At 37.3% G+C, this 16,603-nt stretch overlaps 1 protein-coding gene across 6 annotated transcripts in view; it reads left to right on the forward strand.

Moving 5' to 3' along the window:
* MPDZ (multiple PDZ domain crumbs cell polarity complex component) overlaps positions 1 to 16,603 on the forward strand; it is a 93,349-nt gene that overhangs the window by 62,091 nt on the left and 14,655 nt on the right. For 3 of the 6 annotated variants that reach the window (XM_065661285.1, XM_065661287.1, XM_065661289.1), the window contains 11 exons: positions 1,596 to 1,706; positions 4,888 to 4,989; positions 6,196 to 6,267; positions 9,111 to 9,273; positions 9,873 to 10,069; positions 12,154 to 12,245; positions 12,513 to 12,597; positions 12,939 to 13,019; positions 13,418 to 13,510; positions 13,604 to 13,678; positions 15,082 to 15,259. In XM_065661285.1, the coding sequence (XP_065517357.1) occupies positions 1,596 to 1,706; positions 4,888 to 4,989; positions 6,196 to 6,267; positions 9,111 to 9,273; positions 9,873 to 10,069; positions 12,154 to 12,245; positions 12,513 to 12,597; positions 12,939 to 13,019; positions 13,418 to 13,510; positions 13,604 to 13,678; positions 15,082 to 15,259 (1,249 nt within the window). The remainder of the gene's footprint in view (positions 1 to 1,595; positions 1,707 to 4,887; positions 4,990 to 6,195; positions 6,268 to 9,110; positions 9,274 to 9,872; positions 10,070 to 12,153; positions 12,246 to 12,512; positions 12,598 to 12,938; positions 13,020 to 13,417; positions 13,511 to 13,603; positions 13,679 to 15,081; positions 15,260 to 16,603) is intronic. The other 3 variants (XM_065661290.1, XM_065661291.1, XM_065661286.1) reach the window with 2 other exon arrangements.

Genomic DNA, 16,603 nt, shown 5'->3' on the forward strand with positions numbered 1-16,603 from the left:
CACTTTTGCTTTCTTGTTTAAAGATTTGAAGAATGAATATACTGAAAGGAGTGTGTCTTTCATGTGGTGGTTATCATAAGTCAGACATTACCTCATCTCCAGTGTCAGGCCATTATGAATTGCACTCCTCTACACCCTTAGTTGATTGTCTGTCACCCTTAGCTGAGGATGTCCTTAGCTGATTGTCTGTCAGTGAGAACATAATAAACAGGGTGATGGTTAAGTGGTGATTCTTACCCTAGCTGAGACAGGGCTGGCTTTACATGGTGGTACTTAAACTTCGTTTTGCTCTCTGCCGCAAGATCTTTATAAAGGAACTTGAAATAGTACCTTAATATAAATAGGACTTTCTACAGTAGGGTGGAAGAGTTTCCAGTGTATGACAAGTTAGGAGGTGGAATTTCCTTGATAAAAAGTTAAAAAACATTACTTATAGGTGTATACCTGGATTTTTATAAATTCATGTTGTCTCTGACAAGGGGGCTTGCAGAAGTTGGAGTCGGTGAGTGCAATTAAGTAACTAATAGTTTGTTAATGTGATTGTTTCTGAATGGATTATTTCAGTTTCTCAAATTGTGGCATATCAAAGCTTTTCTGTACTAGTGCATACAGTATTTCACTTACAGGTTGTCAGAGTGCCTTAGTGTAATTTTTCAGTTCCTTGTAGGTTTAGAATTTTCTCTCTCAGATTGGTTTTGTGCTTTTTTTTTAATATTGGATGGTTAAGTTTAAGGTAAACAATTAAAAAGTTAGGGGTAATCCTTATTCTATAACTTTGTGTTCAAGAATTGCCACTAACAAATAACTTTTCTATGTTAGCTTCTAGCTTTCATTATGGCCACTATAAGAATGCTTTACTGATGCTACCCTCACCATAACCTGGTTCTTACCTGAATTGCAAGGCAAACTGTTTTACACAGCAATGCATACAAAGGAATGAAGAAAAACAACCAATCAAACATTTGTCTTTCATCATCCTTTGTAAATCCTTTCTTCTAGAAGAGAGAAAGCTTTTTAGCTGACATGAAAGTTTACCTTCTGTGGAAAGTGTTTAGTAGCTAAACTTGTCTTATCGTGTTTGGGGATAAAAAAAAAAAAAAAAAAAGAAAAGGGGGGAAAAAAGTACCGTGTACTGACATCATACCCAATAATAAAAGATTCTCCAGCACCTAACAATTTTCAGTTTGTAAATCTCATAAAGTCCTGGGAGGAAGCTTATTCCAAGATAGGATTTACAGGAAGCAATATTTGGCAAACGCTACCACTTTCTTCACATTATCTTATTTCCTCTTTCTTTATCACATTATCATATCTCTTCTATTATGTTGCTTGTGGGAAAACGTATGGAGCCTGAACCAAGAACATTGACATCCTGAATTTAAAACCATAGAAAATATTTATTTGATGTCCTTCCAGTGCTCTTAGAAATCTCAAACCTGTGTGTGAGGGACCTCAGGCTAAGTCATTAGAAACCTTTGCACCAGTAACAAAGGTTTGGGCTTAGGTTTTAGTCAAAGTTCCCTAACCAAAACACGAAGCTCGTTCATGATTCTTGTAGCTTTTTGAAATTTTAAGATGAGGCCTTCCAATTACAGGTGGATGGAATTGATCTCAGAGATGCCAGCCATGAACAAGCTGTGGAAGCCATACGGAAGGCAGGCAATCCTGTAGTCTTTATGGTACAGAGCATTATAAGCAAACCAAGGGTAAGCATAAAGAATATGAAAAGAGATGTAATACATAGTAATAGATAAAACAGTGTTCAAGGTGGTGGTGTTTGGGAATGGGATATTTAATCCTTAATGTTCCATCTCAGCCATTGTAGGAACAAATATTTGATTTAAGTATTATTTCCATTTAGAATGAAATCGATTTGGATTTGGAATTGCCTTCCAGCACGCCGTCCTCAAACTATTTTGAAAAGCCTCAAGAAACATAATTTGTTGGGGGGCAGAGTAGGAGTCTAATAAACCCAACTCTTAGAGATTGACAGCATGTCCAAGGAGCGCATGCAGAAATACAGCACCTGTTAAAAAATTCATTGGACATTAATGAAAGGACCTAGAAGCACATGAAAGTTTTCCGTCACTAAGCTGCATGGACATTGCAGACAAAAGCTACTGAGTTTTAATATAAGTTGCTTGCATCACTAGAAACTAAACTTCCTCATTGTAGAGTCTGTGTAAGCTGCATGTTTATTTACTAGCTGTCTCATAACTCTTGTTCCCCAGCCAGAGTCTCTTTATAGCCCTTCTTCAGCTTCTGCTCACTGTGGGCAGAAAACTACTAACCCCTTTTATCGTCAGTCATCTAAGGTAAAGTTGCATGAAAAGCTGTATTGAATGTTGGTTGTTGATGCTCGAGATACTAAAGTACGGCTTTTGCATTTGCTGTGATGTGAGCAAAACTGCCACTGCTCAATGTTCAGGCCAGTTTGGGATGGGAATGATTCCATTACTTTATCACAACTTATGTTTTTTTAGAGAATGCTCCTTTGCTATTTTTAATTACAGTTCTTTGTTCTCATTATTCTTCAACTGTTAAGTTTGTAGGTTATTTCTTGGCTGTTTATTGGCAAACCTTTGTTTCTCTGTAAGCAGAAACATTGCAAGTACATATATGTTGCTTTGTGATCTTTGTAAATAGCATTATATTTATTGTCTTCATCTTACGAAACTTGCATCTGTACTTTATAATAAGATCTTACAAGAAAATTTCCTGCCTTCATTCATGTGCAGTGACCCAGATAGCTAGCTGCCTGCACACTGTAGCTATATTTAATATGGTAATACCATGTGTTTAGCAAGGCAGTCAGTTTCAAGTGATGTGTTACTAACCAGTCAGTTTCTTTCTGTTTGTTTTTTCATTTAGGCTTCTGTAGCTAGTAAAGAGATCCTAAGTGTACTCCAGAATAATGCCCAAATAATGCAAATAAGGTGTGAAAAGCTAGTTGATAATTTTTTTGGCAGGAAGTTATCCATTAAAATCTGTATTTCATACTGACACTGCTCTGGGTATTTCTGAGTAAGAATTAATCCATCATGATGGTTATGGTCCCAGGTAATTTATAGGGTTACAGCACTGTGCTATAGGAAATGCTACCTAGTTTGTGATACTTCAGCATCCTGGACATATTAAAATGCTGAAGAAAAGTTAGTTAAATAAAAAAATAACAAATATAAAATAAATCCTGTTATTTTAGGGTTTGTTTTGAAACAGCACAAAACAACACAAAACCGCAACAACCGAGTAACAGGAAAAATACCCTTTATTGTAGCATTTGCTTTTCCTGTCCTAGACTTTTTTAGAAAGTGTGCTAAGCCATGCTCTGTATTTTTTTTTCTCATGGTAGTCAGTCCATTAATAGCACTTTAATAACAGTGCGGTTTCAAGCATTAGAATTTGAGCTAGCAGTAGTATTTTAGGTGCTATACCATCATGATGAAATACAAAAGGCAAGATTTTGAATTACAGTGACTGATCTTTTGTTTTCTCTTTACTAGGATTTCACAGGTTATATAAAAAATGTTTATGGTGGTTATTTTAGTTGCATAAATTTTTACCAAGATTCAATTTAAAATTTTATGCAGAAAACAAATATAGTAGGGTCAATACACTGGCAAATTACTTTTCCTAAACTTCCCTTTATAAAATTAAAAATCAAATGTGAATAGCATGTGTAAACAGAAAATCTTCTAGGGAAACTGCCTGTTAACTTTGACTTGCCAGTGAAGAAACCTTGTTTATAGAATCATAGAATAGTTTGGGTTGGAAAGGACCATCAAAGTTCATCTAGTCCGACCGTCCCGCAATAAGGAGGGATGTCTTTATCCTCAAGTTGCCCAGAACAGCTCTACTTTGTCACTGATGAAGATACCGTAGAACCAAGACATATGTAAACATATCAGTTGATACTGCAAACCTTTCACATTCCTTTTTGTTTACTATACTTCTTATTTTCCAGCAGTGCTAAACTTAGAGCCCTACAACATTTGGTTAATTGCCAGATGAATACACCTAGTGTAGAAATTACTTTTAAGTATACATTGAACAGTATTTCCAAAATATTATGCAAAAAACAGAGCTGTTACCTCTTTATTAAACAGATTCTGATCTTAAAATACATAACAAAAGCTGTGTAAGGAATATTAATACTTTAATTGTTTTAAAATCCTTTAATTTTGTCTAAATAGGAAAACTAATTTTGTGTTAAATAATAATAAGGAAGTTCCTTGTATTGTCTTCATGTATGTGGTCTAGGAGGAGACTAGAGAATTTAGTCTCATTAAGCTATAAATTCAGAAAACTATAGATTCGTGCAGACACGTAAAAAGTGATCTGTAAAAGTTGTTATTAAATATGAAGTCTGTTTAGACATGCCTAATATTATTAAACCTTCTCTTGTGCGAGACAGTGAGTGTGTTACCACAGGAGGTAAATCAAATAATGAGAATTAATCAGTGGCTTTCAAAATAAAACTAAATTACTGCATTATTACAGAGAATTGTGTTTATTCTAATTGGGAAAACCACAACTTGTAATTAACTAATGTATAAGAGTATCCCATATGCTGAGATGCTTGGACAAAACGGTACAAACATCAAATATTAGCAAGTAATTTTTTTATTGTGTATGCTGCTGAATTCTGCACTTTATGCACTTTGTAGGCTAGAGCAGTTAGGAGGAAGCTTTTCATTTATGGTCTTCTAAACATAGCTGATGAAAATACTAAACACAGTTTTGCTTACCTTCACATGTCTGTAGCGAAGTACAGAAAGCAGACTTAGCAAACAGCTAGCTAAATATGTGGTGTTTTGTGAGTCAGTAAGGATTCATGTAAAAATGTAAAAATGTTTTTGTTTAGTTTCTATTATGTTTACCTTTTAGAACCCTTCCCTGCCTTTCCCGCAGAACAGTCTCTTCTGTAGGCCAGCTGTCTTCAGCAGCACTAACCCGTTTGCTGATTCTTCTCAGTTCAACACTGACAAGGTTGGATGATGACACACTGTCTGCCTTTGACTCACCAAACATTATATGTGTGCTTCTTTGCCATTATTGTCTGCATTTAAATTCTTTTATACCATTTTGGGTGAAATACTGTGCTGATGAGAGTGGAATTTCTGTGTTGTGAATTAGAAAGCCACAGACACACATGCACATAGAAAGGTTTGAAGAAGTTAAAAAAAATGCCAGCTCCATTAATGATAACCACTAAATCTGATATAATCAGAGGTACCAAAGGAGTAAGTTCTCAGTTACAAAATTGGACCCTGTGGTTTATGTAAGATTATCTACCTGAGTGTAACTCTCTCATCAGCGTGAGGTGTTTTGCTGTTCCGTACTTCGTTTTCCTTTCATGTGGGGAGGACTTTCCAGGTTTGATATCTCTTTTTGGTTTTGCATTAGAAAAAAAAAAAAAAATCCCCAAACAACACTGGCAGCTTTCATTTTGTGATGCTGAAAATATTTTTCCTTTGCTTCTTAAAAATGATTTTAATGCACCATAAACAGGATGCTGACATCTTTGGAAATATGAAAGAATTTTTTTGTTTATTTCCTGTGGTTAGTACTTACTGCATGTTACTCATATTGGGAACAGACTTAACCTCTAACACAGTAATAAATAAAAGCTTCGTTCTTATGTGCATGCATTTCTGAATTAATAAAATAATTCCTAGCTGTTTATACATCTTGGGAGTGAGTGTGCCCTTTGTCTGTTTTCTCATGTTGTCAAATACATTGAACGTATAACAAGCATTTATGATGTGTGGGGTATAATTGCATGTGTATTTGAAATCTGTCTTTGTGCTTGCTACAGTTCTGAGGAACAGGAGTAGAAGTGTAACGTAAATGATGGCTTGTACTGTCTATATTTTCAAAAGTATTTCTGAAAAAAATTGCACATACTTGTAGAGAAAGAATAATGTTTTTTAAGGTTCTGCATAATTCCTTTTTTAACATTAAGAATGGTGTTTTGTTCTCTCTGTCCGCTTCTGCTGAACTAAGGTTTATGTACAGTAAGAAACTTTGCTGAATCAGGGTCCTTAGTAACCCCTAAAATACTTTTGTCCATTTATAAATGAGTTAATAAAGTTGCTGCAGTTAGTAAAATGAATCCATAAAGAGTTATTTATTAATAATGCTATGTATTGCCAAAGGTGCTGTAACATGGATTACTGTTTTCTGTTACTGTAGGAGGTATCGAATCCAATTAGGGTTACCTTCCGTTGTTCCCCAACTAACCCTTTTGCTCCCACACCATTCAAGGTTTGTCTTGATTCCAGTGAGTAGGTCCTACTGTATATGTGCTGTACATTTGTACATGACCTGTGATACGTTTCTTCCTTTGTGTGTGCCTCCTTTGTTGCAAATGATACTGCTCCACATTTCTGATATTTGCTTGGCTGTGATCAGTGACCCTGGTAGCCAAATGGGTTCATGCACTGTCTGGTGCTTTGCATTTTAAATGAAATACTGTGCCATTGACCACTGAAAGTATTTCATGAGTTAAAGCATTTTAGGTTTTTCATGTGTGGCCCGATTCAGGGAGCAAAAGTCTTATGTGTGTGCAAATTGTTGGGGCCAACCTCTGCTGCTGATGGTGCATGCGTGGCAGGCTGTGTTCTGGATGCAGGACATGGTCCCTTCCACCCAAATGCCATTGCAACACCTTTTTTATGCTTCTCACAAAGGAGCCTTGCTTTTGCTGTGGTTTCAGCATTTCTTCGAACATCAGACATGTTCAGATTTGTGTACACTTGCACAGAGGTAAAGAAGGAAACATTTTACTGTCAGATAGTGGTGACTGCAGTTCATAAATGCTAATCTGTCAGCCATAGATCCACACGTTATAGATCTTCTAGAGGTTCTTGACAGCAATTTTTTGTTCTTTTTTCTTTTTTAGTCATGTTTTCTTTGATTTTGCAAAGTTCTTGGGCACTGTCATTTACCAAGAGTACCGCTAAAGTGGTATATTAATTTTCATTTTATAACACAGAGACTACTGTAAGATCTGCTGATCTGTTCTGCTCTCACTCTCTATTTCCTCATTTTTAAATGTATGTAATGTAGGTTTCTAGTTAAAACTCCACAAAGCACTCTGAAAAATCTGTGTTTCTAGAACTGCTCTCCCTTTCACCCCTTCTTGAGGCAGAGGTATGTCACCAAATTCTCTTCATGGTGGATACATGAATTTTTGATTATGAAAAATTGCTGTGAATGTTACTAAATACTGTTTCCACACAGCTCTTACTCTGATGGGTAACAATGTCTTTGCTAGAATTTTGGTGCTTTAGTTGGATTTATTTCTGCCCTGTAATGATTAGCTTGTTTTAGAGTATAACCTGCAAAAACTGTAAATAATGCCTACGTGAAGTTTGGTGATGCAATTTATCATCTCAGCTGGATGACATTGCCTTAAATTTCAAGCACAGATCAATGTGACTGATACGATAAAAAAAAATCATATAGCAATTTTATGCTTTTTTTATAAAATGATTGGCTTGGGTGCTGTATTAGAACTTACCACACTTTTGGCATTCAATGACTTCTTAGTTAAGCTCCTAGAACAAGTTCCTGAATTCAGTGGTGAATGCTCCATCCCTGGCAGAGTTTGAGACCGGGTTGGACAGAGCCTTTGGTGACATGGTCTAGAGTGAGGTATCCCTGCCCATGGTGGAACTGGATGATCTTAAGGTCCTTTCCAAACCAAACCATTCTATGATTCTGTGATTCTATGAAAAGAATTATTTATTTTTTTTTTCCGAGCAGAAGCAGAATGAAGGAACAGAAATAGGGCATTTTCATTTTCTTTAAATCTTTCAAGTATACAGAGAATGAAGGTAATTCATTTTCCTTGAGAGATGGGCCCTTCCTTAAATTGTCATATGACTAAATTGGTAACCTTCTATTTTTTTTTTTCAATGCCTTTAATTTAAAGCAGGTTGGAGTTTCCTAAGGTGTATGTTGTTATCCATTTCACTGTTGCCTCTGGTGAAGAAGTCTGTGTTTTCAGTACCCAGAAACACCATATGTTCAAACTTAAGCTAATGGAGGTAATGAAAGCTGAAATGATGAGAACAGACCTATGAAGCTGGGGCAACACCTGAAAATCCTATAGTGCTGGAAAAATACTTTATTTTCTACTAAAGTCTTTGGTTTTTACATCAGCTGCTGATCTGCTAAGTATCAAAATCTCTTAGTCTCTTGAGTATGCATAGGCTTCAGAAAGATGATACTCAGATACAAGTTTCATACTACATGTTTACGCTGAGCAAGCCATAGTGATATAAATTACAAACTCTTAGCCAAATCCCTAATCAGACTCATATTTCTTAGGGAAACTGACTTCAGTGGAGGCTTGGCAGATTCTGGATTTGGGTGTTTAACCATTATATTGCAGTAGTCGTGTAGTAACAATTTTAAACTTTTTGTGAATATGGATAGACCACATGCATGAAGACCAAAAGTATTTGTCTCCTTCATGATTTAATGCGTATCCTCCTTTGTCTGATCTACCCCGTGCAGCTTATAGAAAGCCAGTAAATAAGACTGAAAAAGTCCAGATATTGTCTTTTCCTTTTATTTTTAAATTGTCCTTTTACTTAATATGCCAGTTATTTTCTTTTTTTTTCCTGAGGGCATTTTTTGAAAGCACCAAGTTCTTTGTTTCCTTTCCCTTTCCTCCTATTTGGCATCCAAAGCATATGATAGAAAGAAATTATGTGCAGTAGCTTTTAAAAATAAAATTAAGTAAAAGTCTCTTACAGATATGGCATTAAAAAAAAAAAAAAAAAAAGAGTCTTCAATCATTAGAGATTTTTTGTGAAATGTAAAGTGGCACATAAAACTTTACTGAATTGGGCTTTTATTGTGAGGTCTGTTTGCTTCTGAATACATTTTGGAGTGATGTTATCTCTTGCCTTGCCTGGTGTTTGTTTCCATCTTTGATCTCTTGCAGGCTTTCTGTGCTGTATTACTAATTTAGAATTCCAGCTGCTTGGTATTTAAACTTCAAAGCCATAGTCGTTACCATTCAACATTTTTGTATACTAGTTTGCCCTACACAGAGTCTGCATCTGCTTAGTCTGTGTTTTTCTTATTTTCCACAGGTATTTGGTCAGTCTGATTTAGAACCAGAAAAGACTTCACTGTGTAACTTGCCTGTGCCCCCACCTTCAGCATTTTCAGGAATGAGCTGTAATGTCACACAGTCATCTTCTAGCAGAGTCCCAGAGGATGGGGAAAAGGAGGATGAGTTCGGTTACAGCTGGAGTAAGTTTTTCCTATATGACAATGTTTTAAATATTCAGTGTTGAAATAGTACTGTAGCAGAAGATACGGGGGGATCCAGTTTGAACTACTTCATTTTCATGTGCTTTCTGGTTTGTGTGCCTGTCAGCTTTTAGCTGTGCTTGGTCAGATGCACATAATGAAATATAAAACCAATTTGTTTGTCTTCATTGCATTCCAATCTCTGTTTTCCTTCATGAGTCCTTCACTGTTTCACATGTAGGACTCCTTGAAGATTTTCAGTGTACTTTAGGTAACTGATGGCAGTAATTGGTGTGATAGCTTTTGTTACCTGAAATTGTTACTGGAGGGAAGATTATTGCATTTTTGTTAATTTATTTTTTTAAGGGAGGTTTTAATCTTTTCCGAAGTTAGAAGGAAAACAAGGAACTAGAAGTATTGTTATAAGTCACCTAAGGCTTAGCTTAAAAGAAAGTGTGGTGTGCACTTAAAATTTTCTCGCCCAGTTTGGTATTCTTCTATCAGATACTGCCCAATGGACACTGATCTTGACTCTGTAGGTGACTTGTGAACCTCTCCAATGTAAATCCAACCTCTGCTGCCCACATTTTTACATTTAGAAAAGATTGTGCAGCGCTATGGAAGTCTGCCTGGGGAGCTACACATGATTGAACTGGAAAAAGGAAGAACAGGTCTGGGACTTAGTCTTGCTGGTAACAAAGACCGATCCAGGATGAGTGTCTTTATAGTGGGAATTGACCCAAATGGAGCAGCTGGCAAAGATGGCAGGTTACAGATTGCAGATGAGTTACTAGAGGTGAGTTTTTGCAATTTCTACTGAAATCCAGCTTAAAATGCATTATCATATTTGATTCTTGTTGCAGGGTGGATGTTCCTCAGTGGGCTTTGAAATCCCCAAGTTATCCAAGTTGACATCACAATGCTACCAGATTTTCATTCCATTGTTTGCCAGATAGTTGCAGTTGGTTATAGTAGTACTAATATGTGTGCTTTTAAAATGGACGAAAATGAGGGATGACAGCAGTTTCTGGGTTATGGAGATGTATGGAAGGGCAATATATTGCAGACCATGGAAAATAATTAAAAGTCCATTAGTCCATCCATCTGTGGAGTGTTCCAGACTTTCTAATTACTTCTCTGTCTACTGGAAATATGATAATAGAATATTTTTATATTGTGTAACGTATACAGTGGAATTTAAATTGTAGAAACAGGAACAGATCCATCTGTATTATGGACTTCTATCTCATGACACTTTGGAGCTGTTTACTAGTGTCTTTATGGACAGACCTAACCACTGAAAGTGCGTTCCCAATATGTATATGAGCATAAAGTCCATTATTATATTACCACAGTTCAGCTGATGATAGTTAGAATCATGGAATCATAGAATAGTTAGGGTTGGAAAGGACCTCAAGATCATCTAGTTCCAACCCCCCAAGCTGCATATATATAGTTTCAGAAGTATTCTCTGCTATAGCTTTTCTGATGCTTTCTGGTAGCAGTAGGTAACCGTACCCTTACAGAAGTGCATTGTGTAACTTCAAAACTGTGTGCCGGAGGTGTTAGAGGTTGTGCTGGGAAGATGGTACAGGGAGGCAGTGGTGAGACTGAGCAAAGCTTGAGGGAGACACGGAAAGTGTAAACAGTGTAAGCTGGCAGTTGCAGACTAGGAGTGAAAATAAGGGATTTGTGGCACTGTGGACCCAGTCTCATGGAGGGACCTAATAGCTGCAGGGTCCAATGTTACCTGCTAGATGGTTTTCTTGAATCAGTTAAATGGATGTGGTTTTGTTTTAAACCTTGATGTTGCAGATACTGAGTATCCTCTGGACCCATTGAAGCATGTCTGTCTGAGTCTGCTCTCATGTGATTTCTTGCTAACTGTCCACGCTGTAAACCTGATGCCAAGAGATTGTCTCAACCTCTTCTGAGAGGAGACATCTGAGCTTGCTCCTTGTGTTCCCAAGTACCTGTCCCTCAGCTATGGCAGGCCATGCTCCATCTGCCAGCTGACAGCCTTACCTGGCTCTTCACAAGCCCATGTCAAACACTGTATTGTCACCTCCAGTGTAAATCACAAGACTCAATATCCCTGTGACTGTGCCTGATGGACGCAGCTTCAGCCCTCTGTTTAGTGTCTTCCATCTGTTGCTCACTGTTTGCCACTACTTTGCTTCTGCTAGTACTAACTCAGTACGTGTTGCATTATTTTCCCTTTGTGTAGGTCCAAACTGTCCTTTTCTAATCATTTCCCCTTTCCTAGAGTGGAGTTCTGCACCGTAGTTTTCCATTTCTAAGAAATGCAACTTAAAAAAAATGTAAGTGAATTCGCCTTAGTCTGCAAATTCACACTGATACCTTGAATCATATCTGAGCTTCAAGGGGTTTCAGTGAGTCTACTGTGTCAAATGAAGACAATGATCATCACATCAGACCTTCACATTGTAAATGTGCAAGTGTTCAGACTCCTCTGTATAAAGTGCCTAGCTCGGAGCTGAGACTTGGTAAATAATATCTCATTTCTGGGTAATAAGCGATCCATATATTTGTTACGGTTAGAATTTCCCATGGCCCTGCTTTACCATTACATCAGCCATGAGGTGATCAATGGCAAGTGGAAATAGATGATGTGCCAAGTCAACCCAGTATAACTCAGACAATGGCATTTTTAGCACTGTGACAGTGTTAGCCTGAAATCAAACTGTAAGGAATTCTATACTGGAAGAAGAGAGTGAAAACTGGACACAGTATACTCTGCTATTTCAATATAATTGCTTCTTTAGTCAGTGATGTGGGATAATGGATTTTTTTAAAGCTTAAAATAGTTTAAGAGAATTAAAATATTTGGGGAAATAATTGCTACCTTTCTTTATGTAGATAAATGGACAAATACTCTATGGAAGGACTCATCAGAATGCTTCCTCAATAATCAAATGTGCACCATCTAAAGTAAAAATAATCTTTATCAGGTAAGTTCTGGTAAAAGATCTGTCTAAAAAGGTTTATTTTTAATATGCTCAAATTTTGCATAGAGTGTTTCTGGTTTAGTGTTCATTTTTGGTTAAGGTAGGTATGCTTTTGAACCCAGTTCTTGGGTGCGTCTTGTGTTTTCTGGTTTTGATATTTGCAATGAGAGTGCCAGAAATAAAGGAAAGCACTAGACTTAAACTTGTTCTAAGAAATATGGTGCTGTATTACTACATTCTCACTACATTTCTTAACTGAATCTATTGTAGAAATAAAGATGCAGTAAATCAGATGGCTGTTTGCCCTGCAAAGTCAGTAGAGGCTTCACAGTGTACCTCAGGGACTCTTCCAGAGGTAAAGCAAATTTTTTTTTTCTCATGACTAAGATATTCCCATTGTTCTGGATAGGGGATTGCCCTGTTTGCTTGACAAACACTACAAAATAAAAAGAAATCCAAGGAAAAAACAAATGAGGTTTTAGTAAACCTGCTAAATTCAGTACAGCTGTGCTCAATTCTGTTCTATTTTATATTTGTCTAAACTATGAAGTGAATCTAGTATTTCCATGAATACAGTTATAGCAGTTTAAATGAATCCAGAAAATAAGCAGACCCACTTTAGATGTTTGTGTGCTACTTTATTTTGATGGAAAATATTGAATATTGTTGCTCAGTTACATTTTCATTTTCTACTAGATTGATATCACTGCTGCAAGCTCCACTGCTTGTTCTGACTTCAGTTCCTGTAAAAACATTCAGTATGTGGAACTCCCTAAGGTATGTGGTGAAAATTAAATTTACATCAGCCATATTTCTGTGCACTAGCTTGCTTTTTTGTAGTGGACTTTCTTATGGCAAACAGACTTACTGGAAGTCAGAAGAGATTTTTGGAGGTCTTTTGTGAACAGACCCCAAAGATTTCCTGACATAATGACTTTGGCAATCTCACGAGTCTCTTTAAATTCACATAAATTTGCGAGTTGCTCTGTGTCTCTGAAGAAGTCACCACTTGTCCTATTCGCAAACCTTTTGTTAACCAGCTGGTGGTGGTGCCCCAGGTAAAATCTTTGCTATTGTTGTTCAAAGTAAATGACCTGGCAGATTATTTAGCGAATGTATTCTTATATTTTGATAAATGCAATACCTAACCATTTGCTCTTTTCTGTTTGCCCCAGGATCAAGGAGGCTTTGGAATTGCCATTAGTGAGGAAGACACAATTCATGGAGTAGTCATTAAGAGTTTAACAGATCATGGTGCAGCAGCAAAGGTGTGAGAACATTTAAAATCCAAGTAAAGAATGAAAAATGTCTTTTGAAACAGCATCCAGAGCTCAAAGTTTTCATTCTATGTTTTTTTCCAGGATGGACGAATCAAAGTTGGAGATCGGATCCTGGCAGTGGATGATGAAATTGTTGTGGGATATCCAGTAGAAAAGGTGCTTCTGAACTGTCAGGAATTTTGCAGAAATCACACCTGTTTATGTAGGAGGTGACTGTGTCTTAAACAAAGAGTGAGAGTTTTGTGGCTATACTCTGCTCATTTTCAAAGCTGGCTGAAAAAACAAAGATCTGCAGGCATTATCTGGTTAAACTACTGCAGAATTAGCTAAAGCCTGAACTTAAAGCTCAGCTGCTATTTTACATTAATGCGCTACATGAATCGTCTATCTCTGTGCTACAGTTGTGATTTTTGTTTTCCCTGTGATTCATGTCTGGTGACTGAGAGACACTTAGTTGTGAGAGAAGAGCCATGAACTATTGCTCAATAATGATTTTTCATAGCTGCGCAACTTTGAAGGTGTTAGAACCAGCAAAAATTAATACCTGTAAATTTACATGGGTGAGTTGCATCAGTGGTAAACAGATCATGAGCTGTGCTTATATGTGGGGAGTGTCTGTAATAATGGCTTCATTGTATTCCAGGCCTAGTATTTCAGCCGTTTGGAGAAAACAATCTCCTTTCCTAAATAACAAGATTATTTCTAACTTCTATCTCTACACACTCAGTCTGAGTTCTCTATGAATCAAGGAGAGCATTTTGCTAGCATCTGCCTTGCTATAAAGAAAAATGATTCTTTTGGCATGAGAAGATTACTTTCTATTTGTTAAAAGGGGAGTTAGGAGAGCATCCATCTTAGTCTTGGATGCACTGCTGTCTCAGAAGGTGTGAGTAAGAGATAGTGAAGTTGTCTTAAGGGAAGTGGGTAGACTTTAAGAGATAAGACAGAAAGACTAAGTAGGTAATTTCTGAAAATACTTCTACTGAACTGTAAAATCTCAGGAGGATTTGGTGTCTTTTTTGTGAGATGGCAGTTGATTTTAAAGGTTTTTCAGTATCCCTTTAACATAGATTTTGTGTTACACCCTAGTTCCTTCTCTCCCTCCCATAGTTCAGGTAATATTTTCAGAGTTTTCTTCCAGCTGTGCATCTTATTAAGGAGCTAGGATGGCAGTAGCACTTCTATTTTAATCAGTAGATATTTTGGCATTGAATTCTGCGGTATCCGAACTGGGCACCCCGAAGCATTATGATTTTTCTATTTGCTATAAACATAGTATTTTGTCCAAAGAAGCCATCTGAAGACTGACACATTGTCATCTGGGGTAGTTTGGTGAAGTTTCAAGGAAGCTAGTTGATTAACATCAGCTAACTGCCCCACAGTTCTCTCTATTGCTGTTTCTTATAAAAAACATCAATATTTGTCTTGGTCATTACCAAGAAAACGTGCAGGATTGTGACTTGTAGCTTCAGTCTGCAGAACAACTCTTCTGCTGTATTTTGTTTCATAACTGAACAGCGCAGTTACACTCTTCACCAGCTTTTCTCTTTGTCATTCAGTTTATTAATCTGCTGAAGACATCCAAAACTATGGTGAGGCTTACAATCAACTCAGTGGAGACAGATAGCCTGACTGCAGCACCAGTTCCTCCCAGTACTGCCCCAGCAGAGAAGAGGAGTATGCAGCTACCAGCAAGTCTTCCCTCTTCCAGCTCACCAGAGCCAGAAGCCATGAAAAGTAAGGTTCTCCCTCCCTACGTGTCTGTCTTGTGACATAAAAAAAAAAGACTGAGCCTGTAAACAAATTCTCTCTTTTTATATGCTCTTGGCTGTGTTCTGAGTTGCATTTTCTAGTACTTTTGAATTACGAATCCATCTAAACAAAGTATTGAGGCTCCACACCAAAGAGCTGCCTCTTGTTTTCTCACTGGCCTGTTGCAGAGGAAGGAGGATGGGGGAATTTCCTCCTCCCTCACAAAGGCTGCACAGCAGGTGCCTCTGTCATGATTGTCTGAAACTAAGTGGGAGGCATTCCTTTTACTGAGGGAGAAAAGTCATCTCATCTTTCCTCAAACAGGGGAATGGTTGAGACTGTCTTGCCAGTTATAACTATCCACATTTGACTCTCCCCCTTTAGAATGGAGAGTCGAGACGCTGATTGATGATAGCTATCAGTTAAGCACTACACTACTAAGAAGCTAATAAGTTAGTTGTGCACATACTAGAGTTTATATGTACATCACTGCAAGTATTACTAAGTCGTATTTCTATTGCTTATTACAAGCAGTAGTATAGATACGCAGTTATAGTACTATAAAGAATCCGCAGGAGACCTGGTAATAAAAACTCTTTGTCTTCACTTCTGTGTTTAGTTTTGGGGTAAAATCTATTGCTTTGTCCAAGTCTGTCCCTTCCATCTCTAGCCTGCCACAGCGAGTCTTAGGGATAAAGACCTGATGGAGATTTTGGCATCTTGGAATTTGTGATTGCAGTTTGGCTTCACTACCATTTACAGACATCCACAACCCAACTGTTGGAAGATCTCTCTCCTCTTTGTTCTCCACCTTATTTTACAATTTATTCTTCTGCTTCCTTTTACCAGGTCCACCTTTTTGCTGCCTCTGCACCTTGTTTTCTCTTAACAGCCTCCTTCTATATAAGCAACTCATCTCTAGTGAATTTTTCCCTGTTGATCTGATTTCTAGTACCCCACTTTGTTTTTTCCAGTAGTGCTACATAGGCAATTTTTGGCCCAGTACTGGTACAGCTGTCTAGGTGAGGTCCATTTTTCATACCAAGACTCCAGTCCAGTTCTTCAGTTCATGTATTTCGTATGCATTTTATGTGTTCTGGACAGAATTACTATACTTTAGCCTTGACTCCTGTACTTAGCTCGAACTAAGCATGAAGTCATCATACACACAAAGAACTTGCATAACAGAGCAGTAGAATAAGCTATTCTATACTTGCACAGAAGCTTTATCCTTAAAGAGTTTTAACTGGCCTTCTGGTCCCCTTCAGAAGCCAAGACTCTTAGTTTTGAGGCTTACTTTTCCTGCAGGACTCATTGCTCACACGATAC

This window comes from Lathamus discolor, chromosome Z (genome assembly GCF_037157495.1).
Source record: "Lathamus discolor isolate bLatDis1 chromosome Z, bLatDis1.hap1, whole genome shotgun sequence".
Lineage (NCBI taxonomy): Eukaryota > Metazoa > Chordata > Aves > Psittaciformes > Psittacidae > Lathamus > Lathamus discolor.